The 21,877-nt window shown below is 45.5% G+C and overlaps 2 protein-coding genes and 3 pseudogenes across 2 annotated transcripts; 3 read left to right on the top strand and 2 right to left on the bottom strand.

Annotated features, from left to right (window-relative positions):
- The first annotated feature begins 1,749 nt into the window (after nt 1-1,749).
- LOC101706273 (pre-mRNA-splicing factor 38A pseudogene) lies at nt 1,750-8,245 on the top strand (annotated as a pseudogene).
- Nucleotides 8,246-8,254: 9 nt separating this feature from the next.
- LOC101723483 (septin-2 pseudogene) lies at nt 8,255-9,575 on the top strand (annotated as a pseudogene).
- Nucleotides 9,576-10,589: 1,014 nt separating this feature from the next.
- On the top strand, nt 10,590-11,519 carry LOC101723133 (AN1-type zinc finger protein 5 pseudogene; annotated as a pseudogene).
- A 6,541-nt stretch (nt 11,520-18,060) lies between these two features.
- Nucleotides 18,061-21,877, bottom strand: LOC101706650 (uncharacterized). Its single transcript, XM_021250518.1, has 6 exons — nt 21,375-21,877; nt 19,826-19,968; nt 19,223-19,299; nt 18,877-18,922; nt 18,316-18,357; nt 18,061-18,227 (listed from the first exon to the last, which is right to left on the bottom strand). Exons 1-5 carry the CDS (start codon nt 21,773-21,775, stop codon nt 18,317-18,319), a joined length of 708 nt encoding a protein of 235 aa, XP_021106177.1. The 5' UTR covers nt 21,776-21,877; the 3' UTR covers nt 18,061-18,227; nt 18,316.
- LOC147828291 (uncharacterized protein CXorf49 homolog) lies at nt 19,943-21,306 on the bottom strand. The gene is given in 3 exon segments (XM_087210512.1): nt 19,943-20,752; nt 20,754-21,247; nt 21,295-21,306. Coding segments are annotated over 3 exon segments (885 nt in total). The 3' UTR covers nt 19,943-20,373.

A 21,877-nucleotide genomic window follows, 5' to 3' on the forward strand; every position in this document is an offset into this window, starting at 1 on the left:
CAAAGATTTATAACTTAATTTTTTTTCATTTAAATTCTATGCACCAAAGTTAAACATTCATTTTGTATTTATGCTCAGACAATGTTAACATGACCATTTAGCCTTCACAAGATGGCTGCATGAGCTTTAGCCTTTATATCTACCTTTCAGGCACTGAGGAAGAAAAGGCAAGGGCAAAAGGATATTGGTCAAGTGATTCAACTCTCTGCTTGGTCTTTTTTTTTCTATAAAATATGTTTGTGTAAGAATTTAGGCATTTTTAGATGGGAAAGGTGATGCTCATATTTCTGTACTAGCTTCAACAGATTTTAGTGCCAAAGAATGATATATCCAACATGGAATAGGGAGTGGCATATTGAACCAAATGTTAAATAACAAGCGCTTAATCTGAAAAGAAATGCAAATAATAATTTAAAACTTCGAGAATTATTCCAATTATTATTATTATTATTATTATTTGGAATTATTCCAATTTAAAACTCAAGAAATAGTACCACCATGAAAAAAAACCCAACTTCTGAGGGTACAAAAAAAGATATAGGGCAAATAAGAGGAAAACTAGCATTTGTTGGGTTATAAACATGTTTTCCACAAGGCAGACATTAATTATTGTTCAACAGAAAACCTTGAAAATACAAAATAAAACCCAAACCAGTGGTTCCCATAATTCAAAATTTACCTGCAACAAAGGCAAGGCAATAAACTTGGGTTCTGGCCTGTCAAATATTTCCTGCACTAACATTATCCACAGAAAAACTTGGCCAATCTTTACCAAGAGACTTCTTTTGCATCCTGAATGGGGTTCAGGTCAAATGACACTATATACAAAACTGTATAGAGCCAGAAAAACAGTTTCCCTTTCCTGGGCAAATTATCAGCATACAGCAGGAGGCCCATTGTTTCATATTTTCATTGCCCTATCATGATTCACACGCATTTCAGGGTGAGAGTTTGTTTTTGAAGATACTTCCCACTGAATAGGTACTCTATGATTATAAATAACAACAATAATAAAATAGAACTCTAGTTGCGGGAGCTGACATATACCACCCTGGCAGAGGGTCATTACCTCATGGGACCCTCTGAGGTCAGTTCACCTGAGGAATCTTCCCAAAAGCTTCATGCACCAACTTCTACTCATATCTCACTGGCTGGAATTTAGTCATGTGGCTCTCATCAGTGATGGAAGGGAGCCTGGGAAATGTAGTTTTTTAAGCTGGCACATATTTCTGCTCCAACAAAATCAGTTTTGTTAACAAGGAAGAAGAAAAAGAAGGGCAAAAATGGGCAGCTTTAATTAGTTTGGGTAAGAAGGAATTTATCTCCTGCAGAATTTTTCAAAGGGTTGTAGAAGGAGGTTTAGGCAAAACTCTTAGAAATGATGATGCCCGATTGGTCTGATTGCCCTGAGAAACACTGCCTCTGCTGCCACCCATGCCAGCAAAACAGATGACCTATGTCCAGCCTGCTTCCTCCTGTCACTTTCAAATCAAAGCCTTCCATAGGTGCATCATTTTGGTGAAAACTAGGTCATAGGTCTGTAAGGGAGGCTGGGAAATTTCAAATTTAAAGCCGCAGTTCCCAGCCATACTTCGCAGCCTCCCTTCCATGAAAATTTGTACAAAGATATCTCACACCTGTTAAGATGACTTTTATCAGAAAGACAAGAGCTAACAAATGTTGGAAAGGGTGTGGAGAAAGGGTAACCCTTGTTCACCACTGCTGGGAATATAGATTGGTGCCGGCATCATGGAAAACAGTATGGAGAGTCCTAAAGAAATTCAAAACAGAATTACCATATGACCCAGTAATCCTTCTTCTTAGTATACAGCCAAAGGAGATAAAATAATCAGCACTTTGTAATGATATCTCATGTCCACTATAGCATTATTAACAATAGCCATGATGTGGAAACAGCATGTCTGTCAATGGATGAATACAAAAATGTGATGTACACACAGAGAATGGAATATTATTCCGCCCTGAAGAGGAGGTCCTGCCATTTTGCCACAATATATATGGACCTGGAGGATATTATACTGAATGAAATGATCCAGACACTGAAAGAAAGTTATTTACTGCATAATCTCACTTGTGTGTGGAATCTAAACATAAAGTCATATATACAATATAAAACAGTGGTTATAGGAGTGGAAGGAGGAAATGGGGAGATGTAGGTCAAGGATACAAAATAGTAGAAATATAGGATGAACAAGTCTAGAGATCTAATGTACATATGAGGACTATGGGTAATAAAGTTGTATTAGAGATTTGTACAGGTTTTAGCTGTTTTTGTTACTGTGTGAGCTGATGGATAATGCTGACTTGCTTCACTATATAACCACTTTACTATCTACATGTATCTCATGATATCGTGTTGCAAAACCCCAAATATACACAATTTGAAAACATTCTTTGAGACAGAGTATCGCTGTTGCCCAGGCTGGTCTCAAATTTGTGGGTTCAAGTGAACCAACCACCTCAACCTCTGTAGTAGCTGGGACTACAGGCACTCACACATGACTCAACATAATAAAACTTGGTTTAAAAATGCTATCTGAAGGCCAGGGATTTAGCTCAGTGGCACTGTGCCTGCCTCACAAGCACAAGGTCCTGAGTTCGATCTCCAGTATGAAAAAAATGCTATCTGAAAAGCTGGGCACAATGGCACAAGCCTGTAATCCTGCCACTCAGGTGGCTGAGGCAAGAGAATTTCAAGTTTGAGGTCATATATAGAAAGAGGAAGGTGGCCTGAATCTTTTGGGGGGTTATGGGGGCTGTATTAATATACTCAACTATCATAACAAAATACCATAGGCTGGAAAATGTTACAGAAATTTATCTTCTCTCAGTTCTGGAGGCTAGAAGTCCAAGATCAAGGTGTCAGTAAATCCAGTTCCTGGTAAGGACCCTTTTCCTGGCTTGCAGATGGCTGTCTTCTCCCTGTCATGTCCTCACATGAACGACAGTGAGTCAGCTCTGGTGCTTCTTCATTTTATAAGGACAACAGTCCTACAGGATTAGAGCCCCACTCTCATTTACCTTAATTCTCTCCCTAAAGGCCCAGTCTGTAAATAAAGTTACATTTGGACTGTATTTGGTGGTTAGGGCTTGAACATTTGATGGGGGAGGGTGACAGTTCAGTCCATAATAGGACCCCTTTGGTGACCTGGGAGAAGCTCTGTATACTCTCCCCAGGAGACTGCACACATTTCCTCCTACTCCTCTATGCCCAATTTCAGGAAGTTCAGGGACTCCAGGTTGGAGAACCACTGATCTAGGCCACCTTCCTCTTTCCATAGATGAAGAAATGAAGGTTCAGAAAAGGGAAGTGATTTTCAACAGGTTAGGAGAGACCCAGGTCTGATTCCATATCTAGTGCTTGCCCTCCCTTTCCTGGCCATCTGGTAGGCCTGTCAAGAACTTCAGGATAACAAGAGACAAGCATCCTGGGGAAGAGAACAGTTGCTTCTTCACCTAGGATGCTCAGCGCTGAACCAGGCTCTAGCTGTAGCTGACAGCAGAAAGGATGCATCGCACAGCCCAGAGGGTGGGAAGAAGCAGCCCCAATTTCAATATCAATGACATGGGGCCTAAGTGTGAGGGGCCAGAGCCAGGGTCTCCTTTCTCCAAATTTTTGCTGAAGGACAAAATGGAGAGTGAAGAGGCACAATCTTCAGCTCTCCAGAGGCCTGGACATGGAGCACTGCCCTTCTATCTTTCAGAGGCCTCATTTACACTACCCAGGAGCTGGTCTATTAGATTTCTCCAAGAGTTCTTCTGACTTGAATATTCTAGGGCAGGGAAAAAAATGAGTTGAGGTGATTTGGAACCTAGAATTATGAGCAAAATATGTTCTTCAACATGTCTTTTAGTGGTATAACAGACTTAGCAATAAAGCAAATGTAGTTCAATAAATGAAAGCTGGGTGTGGTGACACACACCTGTAATCCCAGCACTCGGGAGGCTGAGGCAGGAGGATCTCTATGGGTTTGAAACCAGCCTGGGCTACATAGTGAGTTCAGGGCCAGCCTGAACTACAAAGGGAAACCCTGTCTCAAAAAAACCAAGAAAAAAAAAAAGAAAGAAAGAAAAGAAAAATCCCTAACAAATATCTGACAAACCCTTTGATGCCTAGGTAGTCATTTAAAATAAAAGTTTCAACATAAATGGTTCCTTTACTTCTGCCTCACAGTTCATCCTTAAGAAAAAATGGTGATTTACAGTAGCTGGGCTTCTAAATGATGGTGATATAGGAATGATATCAGACCTCCAAATGATATAGGAGAAATATTATAACTCCCAATCTGTTAGATGTCAGGTATGCCATGTTCGTGTTCTCTAAAATCGAAGAATGAATTCTAGGAACAATGGAAGTTAAGAGTAGGAAATATTTATTGAGAGGAGAGATTTTAGCTCCTGAGAGGCAGGAGGGGTCCCGAATAGGTCGCTGAGGAGTCCATTTTTTAAGGAAATGTTTATAAAGCATAACCACATGGGTACAATGTGGGTTAAAGCTATGATCAACCAATAAGGTTTCAAGTATATTTTCTTAGCAGTGATCTAATGGGGGAGCAAGTCATGTAGCAAGTGTACATGAAAAGAACAAAGAACTTTTCAGGAAGGTGATAGGTCCTGAGGGTCTTGGTCACCCACGGAGGTGACTGATGTCAGTCTAGACTTCATTAAACCAGGTGTTACTGCTTATCTCATCCCTTGGGGAAGTACGCAGGCCTGGTCATTTTATCTTTATCTTGAGGCCTGGGCTCCAACTAATGCTCCTCTGGCCACAGTTGTAATGTGTTTTCATCTCTTTTGCACTGACTCTCTCGAGGGCCTGGCCCTATCTGATTGCCTAGAATATTTCTACCTAACTTAGCTGTCTGTAATAATGGGGTCAGTGAATGGGGCAGTCCTTGTAATGAGAAAGGCCACTTAACTTTAGGCAGAAGGGGGTAGCACCAGAGACGCATTTTTATTTCACCAGTCAGAGAAATAAATAGCCATGACATTCTCCCTACTTCTTCTTTCTCTCTTTTTTGTTTTTTGGTATCGGGGATCGAACTCGGGTCCTTGCGTTTGCGCAGCAGGTGGCGAAACCGCAGAGCTAAATCCCCAGCCCCTACTTCTTCCTTCTCAATCCCCTTAATGTCACAATACAGCATGGAGCCTGCACTTTGAGCCGTGCTGGGGAGCACAACTAGAAGCAAAAGCAAGGGAGACTCACTGGGGGCTGGCTGTTTCTTCAGGAAAATTCTGCTAGCTTTGCTCCCCACAAACAAGGTGGTTTCCAAGCCCTACACACACACACCTGCTGCTTCTCTGCCTGTCAGGGCCCCAGGCCTCAGCCTCATTTAGCTTGTCAGTGGTCTCAGTTTCTGCCTGGGGAGAAGAAAAAGGAAGAAAGAAATTGCCACAGGGGAAGCAGGGGGAGGCTGGTGTTTAGATGGAAGCGTCAGACAAGAAGCAGCAGCCCATCAAAACAGCAGTTTCCATTACCTCTGCCTTTATTGGCTCAAAGAATGCATTCAGTCCCAGTGGCTAACAGCAAAGATGAACTCCAAGGCAAGAAATCTCCGGTAGCCACCACTTGCTTCCCAACAAACAGCCTAATCGGTACTGCCCTCAGTTGGTCAAACAAGTGTATTACAACGCAGGCACTTAAAAAGTTGGCACATAATACTAATGTAGATTTTTGGAGAACAGTGTTATATCAGGGCAATCAGCATATCCACCATTTCAAACACTTATCTTTTTTGTGTGTTGGGAACATTCGAAATCCTTCTAGCTACTTTGAAATGCATGTTATTGTTGAGTATAGTTAAGCTGCTATGCTATAGAACACTAGAACGTATTCCTCCTGTCTAATCCAGTGCTCTACCCATTAAACAACTTCTCTATCTCCCCTGCACTTCCTTTCTCAGCTTCTGGTAACTACTATACTACTTTCTCCTCCTATGAAATCAACTCATTTAGCATCCATGTATGAATGAGACCTGCTGTTTTTGGTTTTCTGTGCCTGGCTTATTTCACTTCACATCCTTTTGGACCTCATTTGTTTTTCATAGATTCTTGGTCCTCCTCCTCCGAGAGTAAGTGGATAGGAAGATGATACTCAAGTGCAACCACTCCGCAGGTTTTCAGCACAAAATTATAATTAAATTCTGAATGTAAATGTACCACCCAAATAGGGAGGGAATATTTATAAAAAATGGAAATTGATATTACAATTATGTAGGCATTCATTATATTTTGTAACATCTATGAGTATTTGAAAATAAAGCTATTACTACACATGAAGTGATACTCCTAATCTCAATGAAATCTGCTTATAAAGAAGGAAATCATTGTGGTTATGTTTTCAGTGAAGAGTTCCTTCACAATACAGTAAATAGGAACAGTGCCCTGACCACATGGTCAAAGGTCACACATCACCAGCTGTGAGACAAAATTACAGCAGGAATTTCCTGATGTCATGCAGGCAGAAGGACAGCACATCACCTAGGTGGATTCCTGGAGAAAATATTTAATTTTAATGAAATCATGGGAGAGCAATCAGACAAATCCAACTTGAAGGGCTTTCTGCAAAATTGCACTGGATCTTCGGAAATGTCACTGTTGTGCAAGGCAAACACAGTCAGAGAAAGCGTTCCAGTTTGAAGGACACAAGAGAGACTTGGCAGCCAAATGCAGCACATGACATTTGACTGGCAAGAGAAGTTTTTAGAAAACAGCTGTGAAGGACATTATTGGGACAAGAGAAAAATGTTACCTGTGGTCATCTAGAAGGAAACTGTGTTGTCCCGATGTCAAATACTCTCAGTGGGATAACTGCACTAAGCTTTTGTATGAGGTCATTCTCTTTTTTTAGTAAATGAATGCTGATGTCTTCAGGGATGATGTATCACAATATCTTCAAGTATCACAAATGACTTAACAAAATGATTAAGCAAGCACACACAAATACAGAGAGTCAGGCACAGTAGCAGTTGCCTATAGTCACAGCTTCTCAAGAGGATGAGGCAGGAGATTGCTGGGCTCAGGAATTCCAGCCAGCCTGGGCAACACAGCAAGACCCCTTTTCTTAAAAATAAAGTGAAGCCAGGGATGGTGGCCTGCACCTGTAATCCCAGCACTCTGGGATGCTGAGGCTGAGGCTTAGGCTTAGGCAGGAGGATTGCAAGTTGGACTCCAGCCAGGGCATCTTAGTAACTTAACAAGACACTGTATCGATAAATAAAAAAGGGTGTGGGATGTAGCTCAGTGTGAAGGTCTCAGATTAAATCCCCAGTCCTAAAATAAATAAATAAAAAGACATAATTAAAGGTATAAATATAAATATATAATATAATAAAGATATAAATAAAGCAGGGCCAGGGATTTAGCTCAGTGGTGCTAACACCTGCCTTGCAAGCACAAGGTCCTGAGTTTGATCCCTGGTACCAAAAAAAAGAGTACACACAGCATAGCATCCATGGCACCAACCCCCAATATCTGGTGGAGAAGATCATTTGGATGTGAATCTATGAATCCAAGCACTGGAAAGAAGAATGCTTTGGACCCACGGCTGAACTTGTAGTGGATAAAGCCATGGAATTAAGGTTTGTGGGTGGCATCTATGGTGGAAATATAAAACCGACTCCCTTTCTGTGTTTGATCTTGAAAATACTTCAAATTAAACCTGAGAAGGATATCATCATAGAGTTTATAAAAAATGAAGATTTCAAGTATGTCTGCATGTTGGGCACACTTTACATGGGACTGACAGGCACTGATTGCTACAAGTACTTGTAACCTTTGTACAAAGACTATTGAAAAATCAAGAGCCAGAACTGAACTGGAAAGTTTGAACTGATACATGTAGATGAGTTTACTAATGAACGCTGAAAGAGTCTGATATCATTCTGCCTCTGCTACAGAAACGCTATGTACTAGAAGAAGCTAAGCAACTGGAGCCCTGAGTTAGTGCTCTAGAAGAAGACACAGATGGTGTGGAGTCTAGTGAAGAGGAAGAGGAAGAAGATGAGAAGTTAGAAAGAGTGCCGTCACCTGATCATCGCAAGAGAAGCTACCGAGACTTAGACAAGCCCTGTCGCTCTCCCACGCTGTGCTACAGGAGGGATAGGAGTCGATTTTCCAAAAGAAGAAGTCTTTCACCCCGCAGAGAAAGGCATCAGAGCAAGAGCCCAACACACGATGGAAGCAGGTCCCAAGATCGATGACACAGGCCTGCGTGCAGGGCGGGGCGGGGCGCGTCTGCGGCGCGATTGTCGGCTCCTCTTTTCCGTCGGACGGGCTGATAGAGAAAACAATATGGAAGATGTCTAAGCAACTACCAGCTCAGTTTATAAATCCAGAAACTCCTGGCTATGTTGGATTTGCAAACCTTCCCAATCAAGTTCACCGAAAATCAGTGAAAAGAGGTTTTGAATTCACGCTGATGGTGGTTGGTGAATCTGGTCTAGGAAAATCGACTCTGATAAACAGCCTGTTCCTGACTGACCTCTATTCAGAAAGAATCATACCTGGAGCTGCAGAGAAAATTGAAAGAACTGTCCAAATTGAGGCTTCAACCGTTGAGATTGAAGAATGTGGGGTCAAGCTGCGCCTTACAGTGGTGGATACGCCTGGCTATGGGGATGCCATCAATTGCAGGGATTGTTTTAAGACCATCATCTCCTACATCGATGAGCAGTTTGAACGCTTCCTGCATGATGAGAGTGGCTTGAACAGGCGTCACATCATTGACAACAGGGTGCACTGCTGCTTCTACTTCATTTCACCTTTTGGCCACGGGCTGAAGCCTTTAGATGTTGCATTTATGAAAGCAATACACAATAAGGTAAACATTGTGCCTGTCATCGCGAAAGCCGACACCCTTACTCGGAAGGAGCGCGAGCGGCTGAAGAAAAGGATTCTAGATGAGATTGAAGAACATCAAAATCTATCACTTACCCGACGCAGAATCAGATGAGGATGAAGACTTTAAGGAGCAGACTAGGCTCCTCAAGGCCAGTATCCCATTCTCTGTGGTTGGATCCAACCAGCTGATTGAAGCTAAAGGCAAGAAGGTCAGAGGTCGCCTCTACCCATGGGGTGTTGTGGAGGTTAAGAACCCGAACATAACGATTTTCTGAAGCTGAGAACGATGCTCATCACCCACATGCAGGATCTCCAGGAAGTGACCCAGGACCTTCACTATGAAAACTTCCGTTCTGAAAGGCTTAAGAGAGGCGGCAGGAAAGTGGAGAATGAGGACATGAATAAAGACCAGATCCCGCTGCAAAAGGAAGCTGAGCTCTGCCGCATGCAAGAGATGATCGCAAGGATGCAGGCGCAGATGCAGATGCAGATGCAGGGTGGCGACGGTGACAGTGGGGCTCTTGGGCACCATGTGTGAGGAATCCCTCCTGAATAAAAAGAACACATTCCGGTTGAGTGTTATTGCTACAGATTTTCATGAGATCCTTGGAAGGGTGCCCGTTCTCATATATTGTACCTGTGCCTAAGAATTCAATTTTTTAAACTTTTGATGTGGGTCTTTTTTTTGTATGAAGTACTTTTAACATTTGTATTTCATTACTGTTACACATTATATTTTGTGAGATGAGCTCGTGTTTTCATTTTCTGTCCTCTTAACTAACCACTGTTAGAATTGATTTCTGAGAATCAGCCAGCATGTATTGTGAGTATTAAATTGCTTTGCTGTAGCTTCTTGATTTACATCTAGATCATCCAGGTTTAGAGTGTTTCTGTGTGGTGGACATGTACCTGTGACCGAGAAGGCTGCGTGGACTTGGTGCCAGGCCATTTGCTTACCAGGATTCACTGTGTGGAGCCTGTTACCTTTTTTGGTTTTGTTTTTGTACAACATCTGAATCCTTGGCTGCTACAGTTCAATACCGATAGTTAATTCCTATGCACATTTACCTTTCACAGAATAAAACAGAGCAGACTTTCTAATGAGATAACCTGCTTATACATAAGTAACTTTTTAAAAACAGGGTTTTAGGGGTAGATTCTCATCCTAAGTCATTTTTTAAACCTCTGCAGAGAATTCGTCATGAGCACTTTTTATCGTGTTCTCCACGGTTACTGGTTATGCTGTGCTGCCAAGAAAACCAAATCAGCTCTTCCCTCAGCCTGAGCATCCGGGCAGAGCGCGCATCAGTCGGCCGGAGCGCGGAGCGGTCTGGACCTCGACCAGGGGCTCGCTGGCTTCCCCGACGGCCGCAAGGGCGACGGAGAGCGCCATCAGCGGGCCCCCGCGCTGCCCAGGCCTCGCCGCTCGCGCTCCGTCCGCCCTCTGACTCGGCCCAGCCGGCCGCTGAGGCGACGACGGGCGAGCGCCGCGAGGAGCGTTAGCTGCCGTGGCCTCCGGTCCTCCCCCCGCCCCCGCCCCCCCCATTCCGGGGAGTCCGGCGCGTCCCGCCACGCTTGGTGAGGCTGCAGGAACAAAAGAGGACCTCTCGGTGGCAGCGGCGGCGCCACCTCCGCCTGAGGCCTGACCTGCTTCCGGCCATGGCGGCGGCTCCAGGCCCCGCCCCGGCTCGCCCTTCCCTCAGGCCTCGGCCCGGCCCCGACCGCAGGGCACTGGCGTCGCGCGAGCTCTGCGTGTGCATCAGGGCCCCACAGGCAAACAAGAATGGCTCAGGAGACTAACCAGACCCCAGGGCCCATGCTATGTAGTACAGGATGTGGCTTTTATGGGAACCCTAGGACAAATGGAATGTGTTCTGTTTGCTCCAAAGAACATCTTCAGAGACAGCAGAATAGTGGCAGAATGAGCCCAATGGGGACAGCTAGTGGTTCCAACAGTCCTACCTCAGATTCTGCATCTGTACAGAGAGCAGACACTAGTTTAAACAACTGTGAAGGTGCTGCTGGTAGCACATCTGAAAAATCGAGAAATGTGCCTGTGGCTGCCTCGCCTGTAACTCAGCAAATGACAGAAATGAGCATTTCAAGAGAGGACAAAATACCCCGAAAACAGAGGTGTCAGAGCCAGTTGTTAGCCCAGTCCATCAGTTTCTCAGCCCAGTACTTCTCAAAGTGAAGAAAAAGCTCCTGAGTTGCCCAAACCAAAGAAGAACAGATGTTTCATGTGTAGAAAGTTGGCCTTACAGGATTTGACTGCCCATGTGGAAATTTGTTTTGTGGACTTCATTGTTACTCTGACAAGCACAACTGTCCATATGATTACAAAGCAGAAGCTGCAGCAAAAATTAGAAAAGAAAACCCAGTTGTTGTTGCTGAAAAAATCCAGAGAATATAAATTAGTGCTTGTGAAGAGACTGAAACTTTGTTTTTATTTTAATATATCGTAGGAAAACATTAAAGAGCAGATGCATGACCATTTTCCTTTGATGTTCTCCAGAGTTTTACTTTACACTTGTCTGTCTTATAATTGATATTTTAGGATGTTTGGGTGTTTGTTACAGGCAGAATTGGATAGATACAGCCCTACAAAATGTATATGCCCTCCCCTGAATAAAATTGAATGGAAATTGCACAGCAAATTGAAATAACACAGATAATAAGGGAAAAAATTTAGTTCCCATGTGCCAAACAAAATAAATGAAATCTCTGCATGTTTGCAGCATATCTGCCTTTTGGGAATGTTATCAAGGTGTAATCTTTGGCTAGTGTTATGTGCCTGTATTTTTTTTTTTAATGGTACACCAGAAAAGGACTGACTGGTAGTCTACTTCTACCATAGTTAAACTTTTTTTTTTTTTTTTTGGTACTGGGGATCAAACTCAGGTCCTTGGCTTGTGAGGCAGGCGGCAGAACCACTGAGCTAAATCCCTGGCCCTACCATGGTTAAACTTTTCACCCTCTTAATTTCCACATGTTCTTTGGAAGCAGGATGAAAGCTATAAAGAAGGATCAGACCTTCCTTTCTGTGAAACCAGTGTTTGGTGCCAAATGTAAGCCTGGTTAAATTGATCTTCTAAAAGCTGTCAAATAAGACATTCTGTGAAACGTATACATCGCAACTGGTTATAAGTAAAACCATCAAACCAACAACAGGGTCTTGAGATAATCTTTGAAGCTTGTGCTGGCCTGCACCAGAAGATGTCTGCATTATTCTCATTAAAAATGTGTGTAGCACAGAACTGCACTAGGATTAATCACTTTACAAGAAGAAATTAAAACTGTTTGGTTTTCATATACAGCAGCTCTATTGAATAACATGCATCTGAATTTTTAAGTTGCAAAGGTATCTGAACAGTTAATTTTTCATGTGCATCTTTTGTTGAATGTTTTGGTTCAAGAAAGAATGTTCAAAGCTTTTTAAAGACTTCAGTTTTAATGTAATTGTACCCTTCTGCATGGAAAATCATAACCAACATGGCTGCAGTAGACTTCTTAGTGGTATCCAGCACCAGTTGCAGAGGGCTGCTTTATCATATTAATTGTACTTGGGTGTAGGACTCTGGTGTTCTTGGGTGTATTGCATGGGCTGCATTATCTACAGCATTGTACAATAACAACTAGAAAAGGCAGTATACTTCACTGATGCTTGTTTGGTAATATCACTTCTGTGTTATAATGGAAGGTTTCCTGTGATGTATGAAACTTGTGTTTTTTATATATAAATGAATATAGTTAGATTAGTGTTGTGGTAATGCCTGTTTTCATCTGTAAATAGTTAAGTATGTACACGAGGCACTACTTCTGATTTATTGCAGTGTTTGGTCCTAGTTCTTTGTTTTATTAAAGCATTCAGTTTTGCTTTCAAAAAAAAGAAAAAGAAAACCAAATCAGCTGTGAGCTCCACCTTCATGTTGCAGTAATTTTTTACACAATGAGAGTCAGTAAACTTTTTACACAACTAAGAAACCATTTTTAAAGAAATCAGCCTTTTTGTATTTTATGCTGCACTTTAATGTATCATCTGTAACTGCAGGTGTGAAAATCCTCCAGAGAAGTCGAAATTGGGGTACTTTGATTGGCACACTCCCAGCCCCAGCCTGGGTGTTGGGTGTTGTCCTGTTAGAATGCCATAGCCCCATGAAGCCCAGACACCTGACAGGTTTTTCTGATTTGAGCGTTCCTTCATTGTTCCTTTTTTGAATAATTTTCTGTTGAGATAAAAATAGCAATCGCCTTATTTTTTTATCTGCAGACTGTCGTGTATTTTCAGCCACTGTCATTCCCTTCCTTTTGCATAATACAGATTTCTCCATATGTCCTATGGAGTGAAAGGCATTTCCAATCTGGGCCACAGGCTGGTAGCCAGGTACCCACAGTCAAAACTGCATCTGGTTTGTCTTCTCAGCACTGTGGCCTTGGTCTCCCCTTCCTGCCCTTCCTCCTCCATCTCCCAGTAGTTCTCTGGAGTCATCTTCTCCACATTTTTTTTTTTTTATGGTACCGGGGGATCGAACTCGGGTCCTTGCGCTTGCGAGGCAGGCGGTGGAACCACTGAGCTAAATCTCCGGCCCTCCACATTTCTTATAATCTTACAAAACTGGGCCATGGGAAAGAATGGAAGTGTGAGGAAGACAGCAGTTGTACTGGTTCAGTATTTTCATTTTATTGCAACAGGAGGAGTTGTGCTGAAGAAAAGGCTTGATTCGTGATGAGATACAGAGATTTGGGGTGTTTGTTTTGTTTTGGCCAAAAAAATCCATAGTGAGATGGTCAAAAGGGGTTGCAAAGATTGTGCAGTCGAAGGCTGTAATGGTTAAGCTCATTGTGTGAAGTTTCTACAGAGAAAAGTGTTCCTGGACTTTAGAATACTCTCATGCAAAGTCAGTGATTGGGGTTATTTTGACATGTATTAACTGCTTTAAAAAGCTATACTAATGAAAGACATTTTCAGGGTGTCAGTGTCAGCCCTGTGTATGTCTGAGCAGGGTCTGCTTGGGGGCCACTGGCACCTAATGACGGCAGTGTGGGCTGGGAGGGATACCTGGTCACACTTCTAAATCTGCTTTTGCTTTGCTGTCCAAGTCTAAACATACACGTTCTTTTACTAAGAGATAATCTTTATCTATAGAAATGTATTTTTAAAACACTTTACACAGCAATTTTGTATCCACTTAAACTAATCTTTGTATTCAATAAAGCACTATTGCTTAAAAAAAAAAAGATTGATGACACAGATCCTACTCCGAGTCCCTGGGTCATCACCATAGTCACAGACACAGAAGCCACTCAAAGTCTCCTGAAAGGTCAAAGAAAAGCCCTAACAAGAGTCGGAGAAGGAATGAGTAATGAATTCAGTTTGGTTTCAGTCCAAATGGCCTCCTGTGGATATGAGGGTATCTGTGTGGGAAGATTAAGAGCTGCTCTCCTGGCAGCTGTAGTATTTTAGTTTTTTCTTACTGAGTTTCTTTTCTTTCTTTTTTTTAATGAAGAGGTACTGAGTTTTGTATCTCTTTTTTTCTGCTGTAAACATCTTTGAAGGATGATGTTTCCTAGGGTCAGTTTTTGTGTGTGTGTTTTTTTTGGTACCGGGAATCGAACTCGGTTCCTTCCACTTGCACAGCAGGTGGTGAAACCACTGAGCTAAATCCCCGGCCCCTAAGGTCAGTTTTTGAACCAATGAACTACAACTATATTCAAATTTATGAAGGTAGAAAGGATCTGAGAATAGGGGATGTGAGTGAGAAAAGACGTGGCCATATTGGTGACCTTTTGCCTTTTTGTTATTAAACCTGAGACACTATTTGTCGAAAAAAATACACACAAACACAAAGAAAGGGAGATAAGAAATGAAACAAATGTGAAAAAATGTTAACACATGGTGAATCCATGTGAAGGATAAACAGGCTCATTGCACTTACAACTCTTCTGTAGATCAGAAATTTTATAGAGTAAACTCTGGGGTAATGGGTGACAGTATGGGCCATTCTACCCTATATTAAAATGGAGAGAAAGGTCACCGATTTCTAGAGAACATAACTTGCCAAAACTGACACAAGATGGAATAATGAAAAAAAAAAAAGGTGAAATAATGAATCTGAGTCATTCCACAATCATAACAGCTATTTATCAAGAGTCAAAATGATTTACTCTATGAATTGATAACTTCAGTTTCCTTGTATTAAACATGTTCTATGAGCTAGTATGTGTGGTCTGTTTTGGAGAACGACCTGTGTGCAGCTGAGAAGAATGAGTATTCTGATTTTGTGGGGTGGTGTAGGGAACAGGGGAAGGGGACGTTACCAGAACCTCTGCAGTGAGTCCTGGTCTCCTGTGAGCCACGGCAGCACACGGCGAATTACAGGAAAGGTAGACAAATGAGACTGAGAAGAAGCTGAGCTTTGGGTCTGATCAGTGCTGCTCTGGGCAGCAAAGACAAGAAGCCCTAGCTTGCAGCACCTTTTATTTAGTACATCCAAAGAAACAAATGTAACAAATGAATAATGTAGATTTCAGTATCATATTGGGATGAACAAGGTGTAACAAAAGACTGGGTGGGGGCGGCGGAAATCTAAGAACAATGAGGAACTATGCAGATGAAGATTTAGTTCCTCCCAGGAACTACACAGATGAAGATTTGGTTCCTCCCAGGGCATCTCCCACAGGTGTGGTCTTGTCCTGGAGGATTACAGCATCATGGGATTGTTGAGATCTCCCTTGTGACCTGAGGCCAAAATGGAAGTATGTCTTGGAGTGTTATTGCTGGCCTGTAGGCAGGAGAACTAGGCCTACTCAAATGATTTTTCCCTAGAATTATGTAGCATTGCTCCCAACAGGGTGGGACATTCTGTAGACATCTAAGTCCATTTGGTCAAGAGTTTGGTTGAGTTCTAGTGTTTCATTGTTGATTTTTTGTCTAGATGATCTGTCTATTTGTGACAGTGGGGTGTTTAGGTCCCCCACTACTATTGTATTAGTGCTTTCTTGATTTTTCATGCCTGTTAATATTTGTTTTATATAGTTAGGTGCACATAGAAACAGCTAATAAACATATGAAAAAATGTTCAATATCACTGGTCATTTGAGAGATGCAAATGAAAACAACACTGAGATTCCACCTCACTGCAGAAAGAATGGCTGCTAGCAAGAAATCAACCAATAACAAATGCTGGTGAGGCTATAGGGAAAAAGGAACCCTTCTCCACTATTGGTGGGAGTGTAGACTGGTGCAACCACTGTGGAAATCAGTGTGGAGATACCTCAAAAACTAGGATTAGAGGTCCCATTTGACCCAGCTATTCCCCTGCTGGGCATCTTCCCAAAAGAATTAAAAGCATCATACCACAGTGATATATGTGCACCCATGTTTACAACGACACAGTTTATAATGGCTAAATCTTGGAAACAGCCCAAATGCCCATCAACTGGTGACTAGATAAAGAAGATGTTTTTTAAAAAAATAGAATGGAGTACTACTCAGCCATAAAGAATAAGCTAGAGACATTTATAGCTAAATGGATGCACATTGAGACCATACTCTTAAGTGAAATAAATAGGACACACGTGTAAATACCAAATAGTTTCTCTGGTGTGAGAAACTGAAAGTGTAAATGAGGATCAAAATGTATAATAGATAATGTGAAATAGAAGCAAAAGGTCCAAAGGGGAAGGAGAAGGGTAAGTGGGGGGAGGGTAGGGGAAAGGGAAAGAGAGAAAAGAAGGAACAAATAGAAACAAAATTTTTGTAAATAGGGCGAGGTGGAGGGGTGGAAGGGAGGGAAGAGGAATGGGGAAAAAACAAGAACCAAGATATATCAGCTGGTGATTTAGCTGTGGCACTGCACCTGCCTCGTGAGTTCGATTCCTGGTACCAAAAAAAAAAAAAAAGGCATATCATGTACAGGTACAAATTTGAGATACCCAGCCTCTTAGTAATGACAGCTGGCAGACCCATACTTGCCGCACCTCACTGCAATGGGCATATGTATGTCTCGGAGTCTCAGCCTCAACCAGCCCTGGACCTCGGCTGAAGGGAGAAAGCCAGCCCAACTGTCCTGTCTGTGGATGTAGCTGACATCAGAACATGAATCACAGATAAAATCTTCTGTGACCCCGCACACAGTGTGGAAAATAGAGCTGGGACACACAAGTATCTCTTCCTGGAAAATGTGTGCCATGGGGGTGTTTGGATGGTACTTGCTGGGGACTGGGCACACACGTGCAGGCTGATCATGCCCATTTACTCTAGGAACTGACAGGCCTTTTACAAGTGAGGGAAAGGGAGCTAATCCATGGAAGGGTTTGTTGGCTGGCTGACTTAGAGGATGCAGAATTTCTAGCCCCTGACCATCCATTCTGGCTGCTGGTGGGCAGTTTGCCCAGGTTCGCCCAGAGGTGTCAGCACACACTCAAGGCCCCACCACCAACCCAGAGATGAAACCCCTGCTTTTCTCTCCTATTCCCTAGGCCTTCTTTCTGCTCTACCACCCACTAGAATGTGACCTCTGCCTCCACCCTTCTACAGAAAGGAAGGAGGGGGAACTGACAAGGTTTGGAAGCTGAGTTTCAAAGGTGAGGGCTAAGCAGGAACTCAGGAAGACAGGCAATCTGCCTGACATGTCCCTGTGTGCACTGCCACCAGGGGGAGCTACTGAGTCCAAAGAGGACTGGCCCCAGGAATGGGAAAGATGAATTCATGTGTGCCTTATAATGCCGGTTGGTTGGAAACAGTCTCAGGAGAGTCACCAGAGGAAACCCAGGGCAGAGATCAAGGATGCTGAGGAGCGGCAAGGGAGGGTAATAGGGAAGGTCAGCGAGCCAGAGGAGGAAAGGCAGCAGTCACTGTAGCCCAGGAAGGGGCTCGCTACTTCCTCCTAAAGGTGGGGACCCCCGTGCGTGTTAGAATGGGTTCTGTTAGAACCCAGAGAGAAGGGTGTTAGGAGGGACATAGGAAATGCTTCTGTGGCTGGGCCTAGCCCACACAGGACCCAGGTGCAGGGCACCATAGGAAAGGGAAACCCAAGCCCAGAGCTCCTGCTTAGAGGTTGGCCTAGACCCCTTTTGGGGAGCAGGCCCACCACAGCAGACCCAGGTGCTGTACTTTATCTGCTCTGAACGGGGCAGCTCTCATCCTTCTCCCGCCCCACTTTCAGGTCCCATCCCAAAGAGAGAGGGCAGACCACAGAAGATGAGAGGTACTTTAATTTGACACTGCTGTGAACAAGGGTGAACAGGGTGCAGAAGCAGGAGAGGAGGCCATCGCTGAAGAAGGGGAGGGAGCCAGCTTGACCCCAGCTCCTGGGCTCCACAGGTATTAGCTGGTGGTCTCCCGTGAAGATGCTGGTTTCAATCTGTCAAGCAGAGAAGAGTCAGGGCCAGCTTGCAGCCCTCCCGAACAGCTGGGACAGTGGGAAGGGGTGTGGTAGGCATATCACTCACTTCAAAGGGTCTGGAACTTATCAGTGAGGGACTGCAGGACCGCTGAAACAGAAACACAACCGGCTGCTCCAGACTCAGATATAGGACCCCATCTCCCTTGCTGCCCCTGCACCCTGACTGCCTTGCAGACCCTGTCCAAACTACCCCGGGGCCAACTTCCCCACCCATCACCTGCATGGAATGTATACAACACAGCAACAGGCACCAGGAGCTCCCAAGTGTTGGGGCAAGGCAAATCCCCCCAGAACTTGTTGAAGGCAAACATGTGTATGATAACAAACACCATGAAAGCCGCACCAAGCAGCACTTAAAGGGAAATGCTCTGGGATCTGCTTGTGTTAGCAGAGCATGTGTGGCGCGGGTGGAGTGGACTGTTCTGTGTGCATACTCCAGCAGTCGATGCAAGGCCCGCTCAGTGCGCTCCCCACTCCCACAGGAATATCTGTCCTGTGACACAGCCTGTACCTATAGCCCAGCCCCATCCCAGGTACCTGCCCCAAGACACTGAGGTCTGTTTCGGTCCCCCGCCCCCGCCCCAGCCTGGGGTTTGTTATACAGTACCTAGTTGCTTTTTGAGGTCATCTATTTCTTTCTGGAGCACAAGGCACTAGTCCAGCAGATAGGGGGGAAAGAGAAATGGTGGGTAATATTCTGGCCTCTTCTCTCCTCATCCTCCCACTCACCCCCAGTCCTTATATCCCCACATATTCCACAGCCCTGTGGGGAGATTGGCTCTGCATCCAAAGAAAAGAAGTGCCCTGTTAGAGAGGTGCAGTATGGGCCAGGGGAGCAGTGCACTCTTCGCACTTACCAGAGAGTACAGGGGGCACCCCAGTCAGTTCAACCTACACTCAAAGCCCACCATCTAGCTGGGGTCTGCATTTCTAGGAGCTGGAGAAAGCATTACCTGGGGACAGCCCTGTGCTCCAGGCAGTGGCTGCTGCCTTTCCAGAACTGGAGCATGCACAGTTGGTTCCTGGTCACCTGAAAGAGAACACAAAATCCAGCTCCCCAGCCTGGGATTGACAGGGTCACATGGGACCTACAGTGAGGCAGCAACCCCCTCTGCTGGCAGTAAATTGCAGTTCCACCAGTCTCTGGGCCTGCCTTCCCTGCCCTCCCCCTCCCCGCAGTGTCGTCCAGCTGCCTCTGTGGCCCCTTAATACTGTGGCTCTGGGTTGGCAGCTGCCAGAGCTGCAGCTACATCTAGGTTGTGGGAGGGGCAATGCAGCAGGACAGGACCCAACAAAAAAGGCTCTGTTCTGCTGAAAGTCTACTTCTGCACTTCACTTGGAGTTGGGGGCATTGCTACAAATCACCCCAAAGCACAAACCCCACATGTAGGACTATGTGGCCTGAGGCAGCCCTACTCATGTCTCATGTCCCGTGGGAACGTCACATGGGTAGGTAGGGAAGCCTGGGTGTGAGGCTGAGCCCCGAAAATAATGGAGGTGGAGGTTTTCCTCCTGCACCCCCTCCCCTCTACTTGTATCAAACCCACAGGACTCACCAGAGAGTACAGGCCCTCTGGGTGGGAGGCCTCCCTGGCTCATGGTCAAAGGCTGGGAGACTGCTGGAACTTGGGGGGCTCTGGTGTCAGCATTACCACTGATGAATTCTCTGCGATGCATGTTCAGGCAACGTGGCCCTTGCCTGTGTGTTGGAAGCTAATGCAAACATTTCTCACTGAGTACGTGTAGTGGCTGGGGTCAGGTGGGAAACAGGAGGGGAATACACAGGTTCATCTCTTCAGCTCCTCTCTTAGCCCTAGGCCAGGAAGCAGAGCTAAGCCAGGGAAGTATGAGGGTATCCAGAAAGCCAGGCCCTCTGCAAGGCAGGGTTTGGGAAGAGCTGGGAGGGAGGAATCTGAAAGCCAGTGAGACTGGACAGGACACCAAAGCTGAGAGGCTCAACCTGTGAACCAGTCGCCCAATCCCAATCAGCAGGCAGCTCTGCTTCCCATCCCAGCCCCTGTCTGGAGAAGGGAGGAGGCAGGAAATACACAGAGTATTGAACAGTGCAGGTACCCACCAGGTGCTCTCTTCATGTCAGACCCTACTACAACGACCCCTGATTCAGCACCCCAAAGACAACCCCTGAGCAAGAGGCAGAAGGAGCTGGGGCAAACCTGTGTAGGCTGGGGGTGGGGGAAAGAGGGGGCGTACTCATTTGGGCCTGCAGGACTGGATCACTATTTGCATCTTTATCTTCTCCAGCCACAGGCTGGGACTCCCTTGCTCTCCTGGCCGAGGATTTCTTCCCAGTGGCCCCCTGGTTGGATGGCTTGGATCCTGAGGGCAGCAAGGAACACCCCTTGGACTTCCCAAGCAGCTGAATGCCCAAGATTGTCGGGAAGGTGACAAGTTCCAGGGGAGTGGCTTTGACTCTCTTCCCCCATGAAGGGAAGGCTCTCCCAAGGATAACTTGAGCCACCACCTGGGGATTTCTTCTCTTGGGATTCCTTCCTAGTTGTGGCCCTGGGCAGGGCCCCTGTAATAGCACCTGCTCCTGGATAGCTGGGTCTGCCCTCTCCCTTGGCCCAGACCACATTTTGCATTTTCTTAGAGAAAGAGTCCTCCAACTTTGCTGAGGCTTGCCTTCCCACGGTTGAGGTGAGTCTCCTGGAAGCAGAGATCATTAGAGAGCCCCGGAAGTGAGGGACACTCGCCTGGGCACGGATATTTGAGTGTCTGGTCACGTCTCTTGGTTCCTTGGGGCAGTTGGACCTGGCCAGGCCTCCTCCCTTGTGGCAAATGCTCACTCTCATGGGCCGTATCTCACAGAACTCATCTGAAGACTTGGAGTCGGGGTCGGAGTCAGAAGAGGGCCGCTGGGCATCCCTGCTGACCTTCACCCTGCTTTGGGTGCTGCTCTTCCCCCAGGCCTGGCCTCCCTTGGGCCCACAGGGGTGGACAGAAGCTGCAGAGTCCCGCTGCCCTCCCACATGGCTCGGGGCCCGTGCACTTCTCCTGCTGGGACCCAATTCTGCATCCGCCCACCTGGTGGACAGCTTGGCAGCACAGCTTTCTGGGGATGGGGATGGGGACTGGGATGAGTACCTGCGGGTGCCCTGGGCCTCCATGTTGGACCTCTGCTGCACTATGGACGCACATTCAATGTTGAGGTGGGGCATGAGGTCCAGGGTAGCGCCCTCTTCCTCATCTGCTGGGGAACGAGGCCGGCCTTCGAAGCCCCAAAGAACTCCCCTTTTCGCCACTATCAGTTCCTCCTTGGACTCTGAGGTGAGCTCAGAGAGGCTGTGGTCTGGGAGGTCGAGGTTGTGACCACCCTCGTGGTCTAAGACTACACCCTCACCTTCGCCGCTCCCGGGAGGCCCAAAATCAAGGGCCAGGACCCGTGCCCGCCGGGGTGCGGGGTTGGCGGGGCGGAACTCGGTGTGCTCTCCAGCCTCCAGGCCAAAATCGGTTCCCTGGGAGGAAATATCTCTCGGAGAGCTCATGCTGCCACACTAGGAGGCCAGTTTGAAGGGTAATGGCCGCCGTATCACAAAGGATACAGGTAGGCTTCTAGGCGTGAGGTCATCATGTGTGACCGAGGAGAG

The sequence above is a fragment of the Heterocephalus glaber genome, unplaced genomic scaffold (genome assembly GCF_053883595.1).
Source record: "Heterocephalus glaber isolate CG9 unplaced genomic scaffold, H.glaber_assembly_v1.0 deba00001145, whole genome shotgun sequence".
In the NCBI taxonomy this organism is placed as follows: domain Eukaryota; kingdom Metazoa; phylum Chordata; class Mammalia; order Rodentia; family Bathyergidae; genus Heterocephalus; species Heterocephalus glaber.